The sequence below is a fragment of the Ochotona princeps genome, chromosome 9 (assembly GCF_030435755.1).
Source record: "Ochotona princeps isolate mOchPri1 chromosome 9, mOchPri1.hap1, whole genome shotgun sequence".
NCBI lineage: Eukaryota > Metazoa > Chordata > Mammalia > Lagomorpha > Ochotonidae > Ochotona > Ochotona princeps.
Window position 1 is genome coordinate 37,542,203 of NC_080840.1, and position 21,186 is coordinate 37,563,388.

Below are 21,186 nucleotides of genomic sequence, written 5' to 3' on the forward strand. Positions count from 1 at the left end.
CTCCAGTATCAGAGCTTCTGGGTTCAGGTATCTGCTCTACTCCCAGTTCTAGCTTCCTGTTCATATGCATCCTGAGAGGCAGCAGGTGATGGTTCAAGTAATTTGGTCTCTGCCAGCTACATGTGAATCTGGATTGAGTGTCCGGCTCCTGGCCCAACATCAGCTGTTGCAGGCATTTGGTGAGTGAACTAGTGGATGGAAGATTGCTCCCTGTTTACCTGTGTCACTTCATCATTCAAAAAAAAAAAAAAAATCAAGAGAACTGAAGAAGTCATACCCAAATGATTAAAGAAGTATCTGATGACAATATCTAATGACAAAGTGTCAACAAGCAAGAACCAAATAAATTCTGCAGTTGAGAATGGTAGGAATCAAGATGATATCAAGATGAGAAGTTCAGCACAGGTGCTTTTCTTACCAATAGATTTTTTTTCTTTTTTAATGATAAATTTGAGGTATGAGCAGGTAGCGTTGGTGAGCTCAAGGTTAGGGTATTCAAGATTGTGAAATCTGAAGGAGAGAGAGAACAAAAAGGATGAAGAAAATGAAGCTCTCAGAGAAATGTGAGATACCACTTAATCTCCCAACAAATGTGTACCGTATGTACCATACAGGAGGGATGATGGTGCAGAAAAAACTTATTTAAGAAATTATGGTAAGAGGAGCATCCTGATATAGTGGGTTAAACTGCCACCTATGACACCATCATCCCATATGGGTGACAATTCAATTATTGGCTTCCAATCTAGCTCCCTACTGATGAACATGGGAAATCAGCAGAAAATGGCCAAAGTACTTGGACCCCTTCAACTCAGATGGGAGACACAGAAGAAGCTCCTGGCTCCTGGCTTCAAGCCAACCTAACCTGGATGTTGTAGCCCATTTAGTGAGTGAAACAGCAAATACAAAGCACCTGTCATCCACCACCCCTCTTGTTTCTCTCTGTCTTTCCCATTATCTGTAACTCTTTCAACTAAATAAAGCTTAAAGAGAGAGAGAGAGATTCTGCAGGTATCTCCAATCTGATGAAAAACTTTACACATCTAGGAAGTTCAATGAGCTCCAATAAGGAAAGGTTCAGATGTCCACACTCAGACATCTCACAGTAAAAATGTTGGAAACTAAAGATAAAGAGAAAATATTGAAAACATCAAGAGAAAAAATGATTCGTTTTATGCAGGAACCTGTATGATATTAGCTGGGGTTGGTATTGTAGTGTTTTCAATTAGGCCACTGCCTACAGCATTAGCATCTTGTTATCAGAGTGCTGGTTCAAGGCCTGGTTGCTCCAGTTTTGAACTGTTTGCTATTTGTGATGGCCCAAGTACTTGAGTCCCTGCCAGCCATATGGGAGACCCGAATGGAGCTCCTGACTTCTGGCTTTGGCCTAGCACAGCCTAGCTGATGTAACCACTTATGGAATGAACCAAAAAATGGAAGATCAATCTTTCTCTCCATCCTCCACAGTCTCTGTCATTATGCCTTTCAAATAAAGAAAAAAGTAAAAATTTTTAAAATACATTAGCTGATATTTCATCAGAAACTATAAAAGCTAGAAGGCATATTCAGAATGCTAAAAGAAATCAATTGCTGAAGTTGTATGCATAGGATTAAACTTTTTCTTTTTTATTTCCTCTTCATTGTTGTAAAACCCAAATGTTACAGCTTTTTCTGCTCGTCTTGAAGGATTCTAGCTTTCTCTTTTCTGGACAAGACCTAAATAGTAACTACAGAACCCTAATTTTGTGTAAAATTTCTTTTTTTCCAATTTCAGGACCATGAGAAATGAGTTTATCTAATAGAAATATCTTCCAGCTACTACTTATGAAATAATATCATGTACAAGTATATGTGGAAATGTTAAGACTATTTGAAGTAAATATGACATATTCTTCTAGTCATGACATGTATAGTATAGCTTATGAACCTGAGTTAGGTGACTCAAATTTTCTGATGGTCTTGGGTATACCATAAGATTGAATAATACTAAAAACTATACAAGCATATTTGGGAATTTGTGAAATACAGAATTTAGTTCATTTTGTGAGGCTATGCCAGCATCCCATATGGGGCTGCTTCATGTCCCAGCGGCTCTACTTAAAATCCGGCTCCCGGGCCTGGCACAGTGGCCTAGCGGCTAAAATCCTCGCCTTGAAAGCCCCGGGATCCCATATGGGCGCCGGTTCTAATCCCGGCAGCTCCACTTCCCATCCAGCTCCCTGCTTGTGGCCTGGGAAAGCAGTCGAGGACGGCCCAATGCATTGGGACCCTGCACCTGCGTGGGAGACCTGGAAGAGGTTCCTGGTTCCTGGCTTCGGATCGGCATGCACCGGCCCATTGCGGTTCACTTGGGGAGTGAAACATTGGACGGAAGATCTTCCTCTCTGTATATCTGACTTTGTAATAAAATAAATAAATCTTTAAAAATAAATAAATAAAAAAAATATGGCTCCCTACTTGGGAAAGCAGTGGAGAATGGCCCAGGTTCTTTGGTCTCTGTACCCACGTGGGGGGACATGGAAGAGGATCCTGACTCCAGGCTTCAGACTGACTCAGCTCCAACCAAAGCTGCTATTTAGGGAGTAAACATATAAATGAAAGATATTTGTCTCTGTCTCTCCTTCTCTGTATAGCTGCCTTTCCAATGAAAATGAACGAATCTTTAAAAAAATTTATTTTGGTGTAAAAGAAATTTTAAATCCATGCATAGTTTTTCAACAGAATTTCCATAAACTCTCTGGAGGAACCTCATGTATGGTTTTGATACATTTTCCTTAATGAATCTTATGAAGTATAATTCATAAAAAAATGTTGCTAGGAATTTTTAGTGGTATTATGTTTTTGCAAAGAACATCTTTTAATATCTCAGGCGTATTAGTATTTTGTGAAATATAATTTGGAAATGTGTTAAGGATTAGCATTGTGATGTACCAATTTAAGTCCATCACCAGTAACACCAGCATCCCTTATGGCCACTGGTTTAAATCTTTACTGCCCCACTTCAATCCAGCTCCCTGTTAGTGAGTCCAGGAAGAGCAGTAGAGGATTGCTCAAGTAATTGGACCCTGTTGGCTATGTAGGACACAGATAAAGGCTCCTTGCTTTTGCCTAGTTCTGCCCCAGCCATTATGGTCATTTGTGGTGTGAACCAATACATTGAAGACCCCTCTCTCTTTGTAACTCTCCTTTCAATTAAATAAACTTGTTTTTTTTTAAAAAGGAAGTGCTTTAAATGGAAGATTATTTGAAATAGCCTCTTGTTCACTTATGTTGTGACTTTTTTCTAATGCTATCCATCACTTTATTGGTCTGCTGCTTTCCCGGGTCATTAGTGAAGAGCTGATGAGAAGCAGAGTAGCCGGAACCCAAATCAGGATACATAGCAGGTGCTACAGACGGCAACTTAACCTTTTATGCCACAGTGTCTGCCCTCCTTAGCCACTCCGTGAGCACTCAGTTGCCTCATGTCTAGTGGTTGCAACATTAAACTGCACAGTGAGAGCACATTTTTTACTGCAGAGCTTCTTCTTAAGCCACAGTGATTTAGACCAAAGGTTCCTTATTGCTAACAATTTATGTGCAAACCAATTTCGTTTTTACTTGAAGCTTTCCAGAACAATGGCTCCAGAAATTAGACTGATAATTCTCTCCTTTTAGCACTTTCAAGAGATATTTCTCAAATAGGTTATACATTTTACTCTCATATTTAAGTTTTCTTATTTAATGTTGTGTGTTCTAGAGCAACAGAGTATAAGCTCCAGGGTTACTAGCATGGCACTGCCTCCATGGGAGACTGTGTGTTCCACTGAACATAATGTAACTTAGGGCACTAGCTGGTTGTTCAGGAAAAACAAGTGGATCATGGGGTTCTTTTCTGCCCAGACCTGTCACACTAGCACTGATCTTTAGGAGATAGTATTTGACTGAGCAGGAAGCATGACAAGTGCTTGGAATTCTGCGTAGACTGCTGATAAGCTAACTGTGGTTTGGGCTGTCTGTGGAATGCCAGTTTCAATCCAGTTGAACCAGTAGGAATAATGACTCCACCTCGGGCCTGAGCCAGCATGCTGCGTAGCTGAGTGAGCTAGCTGTACAAGGTGGGAGTGTGTGTCCCAGATGTGAGCACAAGCTAGGAGAAGGACGATAATGGGAGCTCATCTCTCTAGGCTGAATAAATAAATACACCCTTCCTTGCTTATCTGAGATAAAGGCAAACGTGAGAGCAAACTTAAAACACGACTATCAGCTAATTCACCTTCTCAAAACAAAAGAAGAAAGGCAGAGTGTTTGGACCCACAGGGAATTTTGTATTCATGTTGACTTTCATAAAGCTTTTCCCATGTAAGTAGTTAAAATTAGTTCCCTGTGCACTTAGTTTGAATTCCATACCCAGTCTCTTTTAATGATCCTTCACCTCCCAGGTATTCATCCCTGCTGAGGTTCTCCTGCAGCCTTCCTCTCTGCTCCACCACTGTACCTGTGGCATAGTCATTTGGGGATCTTGGGTCATGAATTCTAGGGGTTTCCTTGGTTGATCTGCTATGTTGAATCTGTTTTCTATACTCCCATATCTTTATTTTTCAAAAAATGATATATGTGTGTAAAAGTCAAATTTACAGAGAGAGAGGGAGAAACAAAACAGATCTTCCATCCACTAGTTGACTCTCAAAATGGCCGCAGTGGCCAGGATTGGATCAGGCCAAAGCCAAGAACCAGGAGCTTTTTCCAAGTCTCCCATGTGGGTAGCAGGTGGCCAACTACTTGGGCCATCCTCCACTGATTTTACCAGGTCACTAGCAGGGAGCTAGATTCAAAGTTGAGGAGCCAGGATTCAAACTGGCAAGTGTGTAGATTGCTACTGTTATGGAAGATAACTTAACCCACTCTGCCACAACACTAGCCCCCCATATCTTTGCCTTCGTTAACTTCATTCATAATCTTATGTATGGCTTCCTAAAACAGGGTCAGGACAGGGAGTGTGGAGGAAGTGAAAGAAAGTTTTGAAACCATTCATGAAATTGTTAATTTTCTGCCTTTAGACTTTATGGGCAGTTTGTCTGGGTACAGATTTCTTGATTGGAGTTAGCTTTTCCATTCTAAGCCCAGTCACATTTAGTTTCCCTTCCTTCTTTCTGGGAAAGGTTTATCTCACCTTCCAGTATGCTGCATAAGAGCTGGGGTGAGAATATTCACTGTTATATTATTTTGTTTATAAAGTCTCTTGTCTTCACTATTTAAAGGCATTCTTCTCCCCTACCCATGTCCTCAGCAGCTTCATACTCTACTTCTAAGTGGGAAGGTCAAGGCAGAGCTTCAGCAGCCAGGATGTGGAAGTACGGTAGAGCAGACCACATTTTGTGAGGGTGATGCCCTGCCCACTGCATGGGATAAATCCTGCTCATCTGCAACAGAAACATCCTTGACTTTTCTTTAAGTGTTTTTATTTGTTATAAAAACTACAGACTGTATATTTCCTAATGTATCATTGTGTTTCGCTGATTTTTAACATGATGGTTATATTATCACCTAATCTAAAGTATTATCTCTTCCACAGTGATTTTCTATTTGACCTATGAGTTGAAAAGCATGTTTTTAAATATTTGTTTTTATTTTCACATGAAAGACAGATTTGTAGAAAAGAGGAGACAGAAAGGAAGATCTTCTGTTCACTAGTTCACTCCCCACATGGCTTCAATGGCCAGAGCTAAGCCAATCCAAAGCCATGAATCAAGAACTTCTTCTGGATCTCTCACATGGGTGCAGGGGCCCAAGGACTTAGGCCATCCTTTGCTGCTTCCCAGGCCATAACAAGGGAACTGGATGAGAAGAGGAGCAGCCAGGACTCAAACTGGTGTCTGTATGGGATGTTGAGGCTGAAGGTAGAGGATTAGCTTGCTATACCACCATGCCAGCCCCAATAAGATTTTTTAAATACGTATTTTTCTTTGATTTTTCACTTCATTATAATTATTATACAGAAAGATATATCTATAATTTACAAAACTTGTCAAAGATATATTTATTTGAAAAGCAGAATGAGAGACGGAGAGACAGTCCTATTTACTGGTTCACTCCTCCAATGGCCACAGCAGCCAGGTCCGAGCCAGGTCAAATCGAAGAGCCCAGAACTCCACCCATCTGCATCTCCCACATGGATGGCAAGGGCCCACGAATTTGGGCCATCATCTGCTCTTTTCACAAGCAGATTAGCATGGAGCTGGGCTGGAAGTGGAACAGGCAGGACTCAAACCAGTACTCTCATGTGAGATGCTGCTATCACGAGCAGCAATTTAACCTGCTGTGCTACAGTGCAAGCCCCCATTCTTCTTTTGGTGGTTATCCTTGAGGTTTTATCATGTACATTGTATTAAATATCAATCCTTTATAAACTGAAAATAATACAAGGACTTGGGAACACTTGAACTCCATTCACCACAATTGATTTTCTTGCTATCAATTTCCAGTTTCCTGGATCGCCACACATTATTATTAGGCGTGTTATTATTCTATCACATTTTGTTTATGTTTTTGCTTGATGGTCTTTCTGGCTTTCCAGGTTTTTCTTCCTAGATAATTTTCTTCTCACTAAGGCTCATAATTTAGAAATTATTTTAGTAACTAACTTAGTCATTAGTAAATATTTCAATCAAGCTCTGTAGATCATAAATACTGCTAATTTTTCTTTATCTGAAGATGCTCTTATTTTACCACCTTTCTTCAAAGAATTTTTGGTGATACATGGGACTCATTATGAGATGGCTTTTGCCATTTTAAAAAATATTCTGCCATTACTTTACTATCTCCCAGATTCCTTCATTGCTTTTGAAAAGAACTGTGAAAATCAGATTTTTATTCCTTTGCAGGATCCTCTGTCAAATTTCTTCCTGTCTGATATTCTCTGTTTTCATTGTGATGTGTGCTAGCATGGATATCCTTTCGGTTGTCCTGCTTGGTATTTGGTTTTCTTCCTATATCTTACATGTTTTGGAAAAATTTCTCAGTCACTAGATCCATCAATGATTACTTCTCTTGTCTCTGTTTTGTTCTAGGATTTTATGTGATGAGATCTCACTTTGTCCTCTGTGTTTCTCCACCCATCTCTCAGGATTTTGGCTTGCTCTTCTAAAGTTGATCCAGGGTACCTTATCAGTCATGTAACCCAGGTCCCACACACATACTTTGTAGTTATAGGTAACCATTGGTCGGTTACGCCTCAATGAATTTTTATTTCAGTAAGTGTAGCTTAGTTTCATTTTATTCTTCTTCAAACCTATGTAGTCACTTTGGCTAATTTGTTATACACATTTCTTTTGTATGTGTGATTTTATCTTTTAAAAAATAGTTGTTCTGGAGATTCAAGATGGCAGAATAGGGTAAGGACACGTTTAAACAGACGAAGAAATATTAGCCAGTGTGAAGCAGAGAGGGTACATTCTAGGAGATAGAAGAGGATAGAACAACAGCAGAGGGGTACCTGGAGACACAGGAAAGCAGCAGAAACAATGGTGTGGTGTTGCAGTGACTGATACCCCAGCAACATTCAGCAAATGGCTATCTGAACTCCACTGGCAGCCAGAATTCCATCAGTAAGGTGGGAAGGGACATTTACCAGGAGCTCCAGGGGTGAACCCAGACAAAGAACTGCTCGTCCTACTGGTCTGTTTGATTTGACCAGGAGCAGAGACAGAGCAGCAGATCCCAGATGGGCAGTGCAGGAACAGGGTGGATTTCATAGCCCAGTCTGCCTCCTAGAGCAGTATCGGGCACCATTTTGTTTAAGGAGGCAAGGGCTGTGGAGCAGGACTGCACATGCACTGAGCTGGGAGTGAACTCATTTCTGACTCAGTGAACTGCAACAATGTGGCATCCTATAGGTTCCACCCAGGACAGGTCCAGGTAGCCGTCAGACCTGATGGCCAGCAGATCAAGAACTCTAGTAGTGGTATGTAAGGCACCATTTTGTACAGTGTGGCAAAAGTTTTAGGACTGCAGGAACAACAGAGAACTGTGCATGTGCTGAGCTCATGAGAACTCACTGAGTTCAGTGGATTGCACTGGTCCCGCAGGAAAATAATACCAACTTTGGCATCATACAGGGCAAAATAACGTCTGTGTAGCACCCAGACCTAACGGCCAACAGGTTCCTGCAAGATTACCAGCACCAACAACCTAGCTATTCAGGACACCCGGTGTCTCCCTAATCCTGGGACCTACTCCAACCAGAAGCTGGAGAAAGGTTGTACAGAAAATGGTGCAGCCTCAGCACAGTGTCACAGGTGGTGGAGACTGGTGAGCCAGGAGCTGGGGCTATGAAGACCATGTTGGAAATCTAACATAGGAATCCAGACCTGGAACTCATTGCAAAGAGTGGCACAATTGCCTGCAAACAAAGAGCCGTGTACCCACTACAATAAGTAAAATCAAACTGTAGACCTATGGGTGACACAGGTTAGAAACTTGCCCCAAGGAGAAGATTCTGCTAACCAGAAGCACAATGACCAAGAGCAAAAGAAGAGACAAAGGCAAAATGAATAGTACTGAAGACTCCCCTGAAAAGGAGCAAAACCCTATGCCAATCTCAGAGTTAACTAAGGAAGACATTGAGAAAATGGGGGATACAGAATTCAAAACATTTGTTACAAAGCTGCTTATCAACAAGGAGAAGCACGTAAAGCAGGCGTTCAAGGAATTGAAGGAATATGTCACACTGGAAATGAATCAAATGAAAGTTGATACATTAGAAATGAAGAACAAAGTAGAGCAAATTAAAAGTACAATGGAGAGTCTCCAAAAATAGAATGAAGCAAGCAGAAGAAAGAATCTCAGAATTGGAAGATATTTCCTATCATCAGGGGGAAACGAACCAAAGCTGGAAGCAGAGCTGGATCAGGTCAAAAAAAAGTATTCAAGAACTAAAAGACACTATTAAGAGGCCTAATATAAGAGTTATGGGAGTCCCAGAAGGTGCAGAAAGAGAAGCTGAGTTTGCCAATGTATTTAATGAAATAATAAAGGAAAATTCCCTAATCTGGAGAAAGAATTGGGAAACAAGATCCAGGAGGGGCACAGAACTCCCAACAGACTTGATCAAAAGCAATCTTCACCACAACACATGATCATCAAGCTCTCTTCAATTGAACATAAGGAAAAGATCCTTAAATGTGCATGTGAAAAAAAATCAATTGACATATAAAGGAATGCCAATTAAACTCACAGGAGATCTCTCACAGGAAACTCTACAGGCCAGAAGAGAATGGAGTGACATATTCCAGATTCTAAAAGAAAAAAATTGTCAGCCTAGGATAACATATCCAGCAAAGCTCTCTTTTGTCTTTGAAAATGAAATAAAATTCTTCCGCAGTAAAGAAAAGTTCAAAGAATTTGCCTCTTCCAAACCTGTCATACAAATGATACTTAAAGATGTTCTCTTGACAGAGAAGAGGAATAGCACCCACCAAAACCAAAGGCAAATGGGAAGAACATCCCAGTAAAATGACAACAGAAGACTAAATCAATGAACAACCCATTGCTAAGATGACATGACCAAAGTACCATCCATACATATTAACCTTGAATATAAATGGCTTAAGCTCAATCAAACGTCATAGATTAGTAGACTGGATTAAAAAACAAAGCCCATTTATTTGTTGCCTACAGGAGACACTTTTCACCAGCAAAAATCAGCGGAAACTGTATCTCATGGATATTGATTTTTTTGTTAGTTTCATCTCTTCAAAACATTTTCTTCTGATTAAATTCTGTAATGACTCACAGCTCATACAGTAACATCATTTTCTTCAGGAAGGTTCTTGATTTTCTTTTACTTTTCTTCAGTGACACATTAGTCATTCAGTAGCATGTTTTTTAACTTCATGGTGTTGTTAATTTCTTTTTTTCTTCCTGTTGTTGATTTTGTATTGTGGCTTTTCATTTGAGGAGATTTACAGTAACTGTGAAATGGAAACTAACATATCCAGATGTGAGGATACAATGCAGTATGCTTCTCTACTCCCAGACTAAAGATGGACTCCCAATGAAACTGTACTATATCTTGACTCTCTGCTGGACTCTCTGCCATTGTCCATGCCCACAATAATGGACATAAGACTGTGTGTGAAGAACTATACTTTAGTAATGATGTAGGAGAACTGGGGGGGGGCAGAATTGGGGACAGGACAGGGAAATCCCAGGGGCCTATGAAACTCTATCATAAAATGATAATAATAATAATAAGAAGAAAGTTAAGAAATAGTTTTTCTATTTTTTCCTGCCTGTTAACTCTAATCTACTAACAGTGAATCTGTTATTTCTGCGGAGTCTGCCTGTATGATGGCTTGCTTCCACATGTTGGCTTGTATTTGGTCACTTCTTGGCTGGATCTTACCTGTGACACACTCACAACTCAGTTAAAGGTGCTTTCTTTCCTAAGTTTTCTCTCTGCTTCTCTTATAAACCAGGTGCAATGTGGCTTGGAGACTTCACCGGAGACCCTCAAGCTCTTGTCCTTTTGGCCGAAGCAGTAACTGAGGCTCATATCTTCATGTTCCTCTGTCCTTGGTTGTTTTCTTGTGTCGTCTGTTCTTTTCCAAAATGTACTTTGCTTTATATTACCTTCAAAATAGTTTTGTGTTCCACAGTCTATTTTATTGCATTATTTACTTGCTTTTTTCCTGGCTCCTCAAACTGTTTTCTGAAAAATCTATCATTGGATGATAAATACTGGGAAGATTTCACTTACCTCAATTATATATTGAGAGTTGGCAATTTGAACACCACCCATTGACCTTAAGCACTGGGGGATTCCAGCACATCCCTCAATGTCCAGCATGTCTTGGTTGCTGCCTTGGGGTCACTGGTTCTTAGCCTGCTGGGGTGTACGTGTTTGTAAAGTTGTGTCTTCTCAGAAAGCCCTTTTTTGTTATTATCCTAGTGTTACTCAGAAGCTTTGCTTATTATTGAACATCCACGTGGAATATAAATATTTCCTCTTGGGGCTGGTGCTGAGGCATAGTAGGCTAAGCTACCACCTCTAACACCTACATCCCATATGGATACAAATTCAAGTCTCAGCTGCTGCACTTCTGATCCATCTCCCTGCATATGATCTGCGAAACCAGCAGAGAATGGCTCAGGTACTTGAGCCCTGTACCCACTTGGGAGACCCCAAAGAAGCTCCTGACTCCTGGGTTTACATCAGCTCAGTTCTGCCCATTGTGGCATTTGGGGAGTGAGCCAATGGATGGAAGATCTATGTCTGTCTTTTCTTCTTTTTCTCCTCCTTCTCTAATTCTGCCTTCTGAAAATAATAATAAAATAATCTAAAAAATATTTCCTTTTATAGAGAACAGGATGAAAGCAAGGAGAGAGGACACTATGTTTCTGGGCATCCTAATAATTTGGTTTGGAAAGACATTCACCACTATGTGCTTTGCAACCACATTTGACATTGACTTTTTTCTTATAGGCATATTTATTCAAGGAAAGAAATATATAGAGAAAGAGGCAAAGCTCTTTTCATATATTGGTTCACTCCCCAAATGGCTGCAGTGGCCAGGACTTGGCCAGAACAAAGCCAGGAACCTGAAATTCCATTCCAGGTTTCCCATGTAGGTGGCAGGCACCCAAGCCAGAGCTGAGCCAATCTGAAGCCAGGAGTCTGGAGCTTCTTCCAGGTCTCCCACATGGGTACAGGAGTCCAAGCACTTGGACAATCTTCCATTGGTTTCCCAAGTACATTAGCAGGGAGCTGGATCATATGTGGCATGACCATGAGTCAAGCTGTAGTCATATGAGATGCTAGAATTGCAGGTAATATGCTGGTCCTTGGCATGGGGCTTAGTTTCATGCCAAAAAATAAAGAATTCCGTCTTCTGTGTTTTGCTAATATCAGTCCAAATACCTGTGTGTGCAAATCATCCAGCTTCTTTTACACTCATTCATCCATTCAGGAAGATGACTACAGTGGATTCCTAGAGAAAGAAAGGGAAGTCCTGATCTCTGGATCAATCCAAACTCCTCAAGAACAAATGTGAATGCTGTTTTGCAGGGTTTGCCTTCTGGTGCAAGATGCCTATGGAATGTTCGGTGAAGTGCACTTGGATGGTACCCTTTTGAAGGACAGACAATTGGAAGGGAAGTCTTGCAGCCTGGCAGGAATGAAGGTTCTGCAGAAGACCACCAGAGCAAGGTGAGGATGCACTTGGCACAGCTGCAGGTTTGCTGCAAGTAAGTCTGTCTCTAAAACGAGACCGGAGATTCACTGAATCCCATAACATACCTCTAAGGAGCATCATCATTGACCACAAAAAGAACTAGGCAGGTTGAGTGATTCACTACCTCTTAAAATTAAGAGGTTATAACCTGGCCTTGTGGCTTGGTAGTTTAAGCTGCTAGTTACAACATCAGCACCCCATTTTGGAGTATGTGTTCAAGCAGATGGAAGAATTTAATTCTCTATATGTGTGTCTCTCTCTTTGTGTGGCTCTGCCTTTCAAATAAATATGTACATCTTTTTAAGAAATTAAAAACTTTTAAAAAATTTACACACAAGGGTACTTCAAAATGAGCATGAAAAATAGAATTAAAAGATATGCTTAGGGGCTAGTTCTGCTGTATAACTGGGTAGAACTTTCACCTGCAGCACCAGCATCCCATGCAGGTGCCAGTTCAAGTCACAGCTACTCCACTTCTGATCCAGCTTCCTGCTCATGGCATGGGAAGGCAGTGGAAGATGGCCAAAGTGTTTGGGTGTCTGCACCAACTGGCGAGACCCAGAAGAAGCTCTGGGCTCCTGGCTTAGATCTGCTCAGCTCTAGCCATTGCAGCCTCTGGGGAGTAAACCAGTGGATGGAAGCTGTTTCTCTTTCTCTGTCTCACACTCTCTCTCACTCTCTGTAACTCTGCCTTTCAAATAAATAAGTAAATCTTTTTTTAAAAAAATGAAAAATAAGTTCAGTGTGAAAAAAATTGAAGTCTACACATAGCTTTCATGATAATGATTTTCCATGAACTTGCTGAATATCTCTTATATGACTTAAAAATTTTGCATTAAAATAAACTATCGGGCCCGGCGGCGTGGCCTAACAGCTAAAGTCCTCGCCTTGAACGCACCGGGATCCCATATGGGCGCCGGTTCTAATCCCGGTAGCTCCACTTCCCATCCAGCTCCCTGCTTGTGGCCTGGGAAAGCAGGAGAAGACGGCCCAATGCATTGGGACCCTGCACCCGCGTGGGAGACCCGGAAGAGGTTCCAGGTTCCTGGCTTCAGATTGGCGCGCATCAGCCCGTTGCGGCTCACTTGGGGAGTGAATCATTGGACGGAAGATCTTCCTCTCTGTCTCTCCTCCTCTGTGTATATCTGGCTGTAATAAAATGAATAAATCTTAAAAAATAAATAAATAAATAAGTAAATAAATAAACTATCTTCTAATTCTAATTTTTCACAAACTTTTTTAAAAAAGGCTTTAGTTTAATTTATTTAAAAGTCAGAGATATAGAGAGAGAAAGGGAGACACAGGGAAAGATAGGTCTTTCATCAGCTGATTCACTCCCAGGATGTCTACAACTTCTGGGGCCAGGCCAGGACCAGGTCAGAGCCAGAAGGCAGGAGCTTCTTGTCTCCCACGTGAGTGCTGTTTTCCTTCCACAAACTTTCTAAAATGCTCTTGTATATGTGTTTTAACTCTAAATATTTGTTTCTATATATTTTTCTAATTATGACAGTAAAGCATCTTTCATGATAGTTTATGTCAATGAAACTAATTTGATGGAAAGCCACAGTATGAACTTCAAGCAAAACTGTGTTATACCTTTGTGCTTTCCATCATAAACAAATTTGCTGTTGCCAAGTTTGTGGTATCTCACCTAAACTGTTGCAGACAGTCACAGGCGGAGTGGCCCATAGAGCTGTCCCCGACTGTAGCTGTTACATCACCAGTAATCCTAATTTGTGAATCAAGGCAGAGAAGCAGCAGCTGAAATGGAACTACTGGTCATTTAGTGCATGTGCATAAATGATGATGGGGAGTCTCAATCTCATTATTCTTCCAACAGTCTGTTACTTTAGCTCTCTTGATGTTTGTGTAATTGTCACATCTGAGCTTAGAACAGTATGAGGGAAGGGTGGTACCATTTTGAGTGTATGATGTGATTTTGAAGCAGTTATTGGTAGCATCCACAGTGGTTTTCATAACTGTCCAAGCTGTGGTCACAGAGACCACAAAGGGTTACCCAGCGTTTCTCCCTGCTGACTCAGGAGGTGGTCAGCTTTCACCAAGGCCTCACTCCATGCTTGTCTGTCTTGCCTGTAGCTTCCTGCAGGAGCATGGCAGCTCTGCCCAAGAACGTCCTTTCCTGGAAGGCATCTGTTTCTTAGAGAGATCCCTATAAACCCTGAGAGTACACAAAAGCATTTTATTGATCCATATAGATGCATTGCATAACAAATGTTTCCTTTTGTTAGTAAGAAGGCAGTTATAGAGTACAAGTGCTGATACAACATAATTGTGTGATAGATTGGGGGCTGGGGAGGCATGTCCATGTATTTGGGAGGCCTATCTAGATGTGAGGCAAGTTTCACATTCTTCTTTGGGCCAAACCTCATTTGGATTCTCCTTAGAATTTCCCTTCTGAGAAAGGTAATATCATTATGTTCTTACAATTGTATCTAAAAGCCACATTGAATCTGTTAACTAATTAAAAAAAAATCTCCCTTCTGAGCAGGTTCAGCTTCTCAGTCATCTGACAATGAAAAGCATGTGTGGTAAACAACCCATCTCTCACCTGAGAGTGAGAGTGACCTAACAGTGTTTAGAGGAAAGAACCCTGGAGGCATATTCCACATGAGAGCTGCCCACCTGAGGCCATCTGGTAGGCTCCTGCTGCAGGACACACCAGCCTGGAGGTTTCCCAATGTGCTGCAGGCTGAGGGAGCTGCTCTGCTTGGAGACTGTAGGACATTCTCTGTAGAAATTCTCCTAGAAAAGAACAGCCAGGCCTAGGGACCCAGGGGTCTTTGGTACCAGGGAGGTTATGTTCTTTCAACATGATGCTATATAGCCCCATGTGCACCTAGCATTTAGCCTAGTTCTTGAGAGTTACACTGGCAGGCTAATCCTCTGCAACATTCCCCTGGGAAATACAGAATATTCCAAATAATTAATTTGCCATAAAATTTTGGATCCCTTTCCCTGTTTGAATGGGTGATGAAATATTTGATGCTTTTTCAGGTCGGAATTAATTTTTTAAATTTTATATATTTAACTTTGTTTTGGCATTCAACCATCCAAATAAATATTTAGATTGTCTTTTTATTGTTTTGGAAGCTGTATTTCTTCAAAACAAATTATTAAATGATTTTGGAATGCTGGATGTTACAATTACATGTTAGTGACATCATCCATGGTTGGTCATCCATCCATGGCCCAGTAAACATAATATTGTCTCTCATGTTTTTATCAAGCTCTTATGTTTTTTAGTAACTCTCATTAACTTTAGCAAAATGTATTTTTTTATTTTATTTATTTCATGAACAGATAGATGCAGAAATTCCTTATCTTATGATTCACTCCCCCAAATATCCACAGTGACTGTACCTGGGCAAAGGCCAAAGCTGGTGGCCACATATTCATTCTAAGTTTTCCATGCAGGGGGCAGGAACTCAATTACTTGAATCATCAGGGTTTACCTTAGCAGAAAGCTGGAATCAGGAACAGAGCTGGACATTAGACCCTGATGTGGGATGTGAATACCCACCCCAAAATACATTTATAAACCCAACAATATTTGCTTACTTCCTAGAATTCTAGCTTAAAATGTATAATTGTATAATTCCAATATCTGATACAGAAAATAGCCTTTTCAAATTGTGAAAAGTTGGCTGTTTGGGCTGTATCGTAGAGTCCTTCAGGTCTTGCCTACCAAGACCTGGCCCACGATTCTAGAAATGGACCATTTCTAGACAAACATTCCTGTCCCCTATGTGGCAACTGTGTTGAAAGTGACTGATAGCCGCAGAGCCATATGGGTGACACGCAGCTGGGCTATGTACAGGGAACACCGTTCAGCCACCTTTCTGGTTCCAGAAGGTTTGCAGAAGAACAGCCAACATGGCACTTGCTTTTCTCTGCCATGATTTGGATGTGAGTGCCTGTACTATGGTGAGAAAAACGAAGATCAGAAAGGAAGATATCCTAAATTCTAGTTTCAAAGCTGCCTTTGTAAAACAAGGCTGGTGAAGTACATTCGCTGGCACAATATGCCACTGTCTGTGCCACCTTCCCCTCCAGAGCACTTGCTATTTGATCAGGGATCTTCTCAGCCATGGACCCTGACCACTATGCTCCCCGGTGGCCTGAGCAGCACTTTGCTTTTGTGGGTCAAACAAGCCAAGACGTCGCATTGCTGTGGTTGCACGAACTTTACCTTTCTTACCGCTGATTGTTATATGCTTTTATTTTTATATGACAGGCCAATATTGAGAAAAGAAACTTCCTGAAATATGTTCGCCTATAATAGCTATAGTTAGCAAACGCTTTTCTTGGCAGGGAGGCCTTTTTTAGTTCAGAATGCCCAGTAGCAGGAGAGGCATAAGATGTAACTGTTGAGGGTGCCACTCATGACACCTGTGTCGCCTGTCTAGGTGCCTCAGTTCCATTCCCAGCTTCATTCCCAATTCTAGCTCCCTGCTCATATACACTTTAAGAGGCAGCAGTGACAGCTCAAATAGTTGGGCCCCTCTTGCCCACAGGGGAAACCTGGATTGAGGCCTCATCTCCAGGCCTGGGTGTGGCCCAACCCTGTCTATTGAAGGAAGTTGGGGGAGTGAAACAGCAAATGGGAGCTTGCTCTTGCTTATTCTCACTCTCCCTGTTTCCTGCACCCCTTCCCTTCCCTTCTTCCCTCCCCCTCTCCCTCTCTCTCCAACAAGTAAAATTAATGAATTACTTTTTAAAAATCCTACTAGTATCGACTTCCCAACTTGTTTGAATAAAAACAAGCTATGAATTAAATAAATGATCCTCTTAAAGGGCCTTTTAAATATTTATTTGGGAAGCAGGGTCAGTGCTGTGAAGCAGTAGATTAGGCTACCAGTTGGAGCTCTGGCATCCCATTATCAGTCTGGGTTTGCGTCTTGGCTACTGTGTTTTCATTCTAGCTTCCTGCTGATGTGCCTATGTGGCAGCAACAGATGACCCAAGTACTTGGGCTCCTGCCACCCGCATGGGACACCAAAAAGGGGTTCTGGCTTTGACCTGGCCCAGAACTAGCAGTTACAGCTGTTTGGAAGTAAACCAATGGGTGGATAATTTCTGTTGCGTCCTCTTTGTCACTTTACCTTTCAAATAAATAAATCTTAAAAGTAAAACAAGAACAGAGAAAGGGGCACAGTGTGGTAGCCTAGTGGCTAAATTCCTTTTTGCCAGGATTCCATATGTGCACCAGTTCATGTCCCAGCAGCCCCATTTCTCATCCAGCTCCCTGCTTGTGGCCTGGGTAGCAGCAGAGAACAGCCCAAAGGCTTGGGACCCTGCACCCCGCACAGGAGACCTGGAAGAAGATCCTAGCTCCAGGCTTCAGATCAGCTCAGCTCCAGCTATTGAAGCCATTTGGGGAGTGAATCAGCAGACAGAAGATCTTCCTCTCTGTCTCTCCTCCTCTCTGTATATCTGACTTTCCAATAAAAATAAATAGACAAGTAAATAAAAACAGATAGAGGTCTTCCATCTGCTGATTCACTCTTTTTTTTTTAAAGATTTATTCATTTTTATTACAAAGTCAGATATACAGAGAGGAGGAGAGACAGAGAGGAAGATCTTCTGTCTGATGATTCATTCCCCAAGTGAGTGCAGTGGCTGGTTCTATGCCGATCTGAAGCCAGGAACCAGGAACCTCTTCCGGGTCTCCCACATGGGTGCAGTGTCCCAAAGCTTTGGGCCGTCCTGGACTGCTTTCCCAGGCCACAAGCACCACAAGCAGGGAGCTGGATGGGAAGTGGAGATGCCGGGATTAGAACCGGCGCCCATATGGGATCCTGGTGCGTTCAAGGCGAGGACTTTAGCTGCTAGGCCACACTGCTGGGCCCTGCTGGTTCACTCTTAAATGCCTGCAACAACTGGAGCTGCACCAGGCTGAATTCAGGACCCAGAAATTTCATCTGGGTGTCCCACATGGGCAGTTGAGACTCAGGTACTGAGCTGTCATCCACTGCTTCCCACACACATTAGCAGAGAGCTAGATCGGAAGCCAGAATAGCCAGGGCTCAAACTGACACACTCTGATATAAGACGTAGGCAATGCTAGTGGGAGCTTAGCCATGGTACCATAGAGCTTAGAGAGCCCTTTAGAGCGATGTGTTGGGGTATTAAAGTACGCTTAGTCAGTATCCAGGGATACAGAAAGTGAGACTGAGTGCTAACATTGACAAAGGAAGCAAACAATATGGTCTTAGACCTTGAAGAACATCCCTTTGAACCAAAAACAGGACAAACACAAGTGCCTGATTCCAGTGACTAAACAGACCATAGCTAACTGACCTCAAGTTAAATAAATTAAAATAAATGCTTTAAACAAAGTCCGATAAACTTGGTGAAGTGTTATCTGGGTAGATGTGAGAGTAAGATTGAGAGAGATACATGCAAATGGAATTAAGAAGCTCACTGGCAAAACAATCCACTTGTTTAGTCGGTGCCCTTAGTGCCTAACCCCTACTGGTTGCTGTTGCATTGAACTGTGGATTAAGTTTGGTGTTCATTCTCAACCTAGACACTACTGAGCTATAAAGCTGGTTATATAAAACCTTGAATTCTATTCTTAATGAGATTTTATGTTCATCTCCGGGAAGGGAGGGTCCTAATAGGGCCACTGAGTTTAGGGGAGGAGAGTGGAAGAGGTAATAAAAATTAGAATGGATTAAGATTATCATTAGGCTTGTCTCTGAGATTGATTGAGAGGGGGAAAACTGTAATAGATCTGAAAGTTTCAAAACTTGGGCAGCACTTGAGGGAAGGCACATGAAGAACCAGTTACCCACCCATGTTGAATTTCTACTTTGTGTAGAGCTGTATTAGGCGCTTTGGTAGGTGTCCCTTCTTCCAAATACTCACAGGGCAGCATGAAGCCAGGAGACCCCAAGACAGCTGGTGAGTCAGGGCACCAGCTGGCAAGTGCTCTCCCAGGATTGGTAGGAAGGCACTTGGAGCCTTGGGGCTAATAATGGAAACAGCCTCTGTGCTTGCCTTAGGAGAGCCGTGAGAAGGGAAGGAGAGGGCTGCTGCCTTGTGGGCACTGAGGGGAGGAAGAATCTAAGTTATTGTTTAAATACCAGCCTGTTTTAAAGTGACTAATTAGGTGCTGATAAATTTGCAACAGAAGCCAACTCAGCATGCTACAAAACTAACCAACCCCCAGCTCCCCATCAGGCTGCAAAAGTCTCTTTCTTAGAATCTCCTGGTCTGTTTGGTGAGTTTAATCTGTTCAACAGGTTCTTTTACACTCTGCCTTTCCCCACACCATTCTGCGGCTCCAGACATAGCCTCTTTGATCCACTGCCTGATAACCACAGCTGGCCTGCTGGCCCTTCTTGTCTACCAAGGCCGTTTATGCTGCAGCTCATGCCACTGCTTGGACCTAGGGTTGTGAGAAACCTGCTGCTCTGTGTGCCACCAAAGAGACATGTTTTGATATGAATGAAAGTGACATTAGACGTAATGGTTTGAATGTGTCTGTGGGTTTTCATTTCTTTTGTGTATGTTTGTGTATGTGCACGCATTCTCTTTTGTTTTAGGAAATAACATGCAAACATCTACATTCCTATGATGAGCCTCACTGCACATCATGGAATAGCTGTTCCCCCTGTGCCAGCCTGTGCCATGGACAGCCCTGGCTTGGCCATCATTGCCCCCTGTCTCTGCAAGGTACACAATGTGCAGACATTCAGTGATGGCTACATCAACAAATGCCTAGGCAGGCCTACTGCTTGGTAGCTCCCTGAGAGCAGACCCTGTTTCTCACTCACTATTGTAATTTCTGTATGTGGCAGCATCCTGGCACATGATAGGCATAGAAAGATGTTTGGGGATGGTTACTCAGAAATATTTAAATGTTTATTTTTGTGCTTCGTCAGTATGAAAGTTGAAGCTAAAGTTTAGCAGGAAGAGTGGAGCTCCTAAGCTCAAGGGGAAGTGAGTGTGTCATTAACACACTTTATCCAGGATGGCACATGTGTATGCTCATCATTAACTCCTCAGCAAAAGAAAGTGTGGTTTTCCCTTTGCTTTTCTCTTTTTTTGTCATCACAAAAGTCAAAGAAAGGAAAAGGCTGTACACCCACTGGGTCTTACAGAGGATGGCCTGAGACAAAGGGCTGGTCAGGTGGTGACTCTGGGCCATGGGTATGATGAGGGACCCTGAGGGTGGTGGGGGTGGGTGTCATCGTCTCAGGTGGAGCTGAGTAACTGCGTGTCAGGGAGAACCGCAGAGGGACTCCTCATGTATCATTGGGAACCTGCTGGGCCACAGGGTTTCTTTTTTTTTCACATAAATAATTAATTAGTAGTAGTAGTAGTAGTGAATTTTTATTTTGAATTTTATGGTACAATTCCGTAGAGTCTGGGATTCCCCCTCCAAATTCCCAGCCCCCGACTGATTTACCCCATGTGTTAGTATAGTCCTTCATAAGGAGTTACATATAATTCCATCAGTCTGTTATTTAAGTGTCCCCCGACATTGCTGGTACAAACAATGTCTGACAGTCCAGCATCCCATTGTCTAGACATGTGCAACAGTTCCATTGGGAGTCCAGCTTTAATTTGGAAGTAAGGATGCATATTGCAATGTATCTTCACATCTGGGTATGGTAGTCTTTAGTATCAGTATATATTCCCTTAAATCAGAAGCCACAAAACAAAGTCAACCACAGGTATGAAGTTAAAACAACAAAGTTACAGCACCATGGAGTCAAAAATCGCGCCACTGATAACCAATGCATGGGTGACGAAAAGAAAACACAAAAGCCTCATTTGCATGATAGTATCCTTATATAAGACAAAAGGGTTTCTTGCAGAATCATGGCAGATGCTCCTGCAACAGGAAACCTGGCATAGCAAGAGCTCTCTTTGGGCAAGAAACTTCAGTAGCAATTTCCTTCCTTTGATTTTTCCCTCTTCAAAAAGGCTACTGTATCAAAAT

General features: G+C 42.0%; 1 protein-coding gene across 2 annotated transcripts in view; it reads left to right on the plus strand.

Moving 5' to 3' along the window:
- The window catches only part of SPIDR (scaffold protein involved in DNA repair), a 389,493-nt gene that overhangs the window by 306,931 nt on the left and 61,376 nt on the right, over positions 1–21,186 (plus strand). For both annotated transcript variants that reach the window (XM_058668602.1, XM_058668603.1), the window contains exon 11: positions 12,047–12,187. In XM_058668602.1, the coding sequence (XP_058524585.1) occupies positions 12,047–12,187 (141 nt within the window). The remainder of the gene's footprint in view (positions 1–12,046; positions 12,188–21,186) is intronic.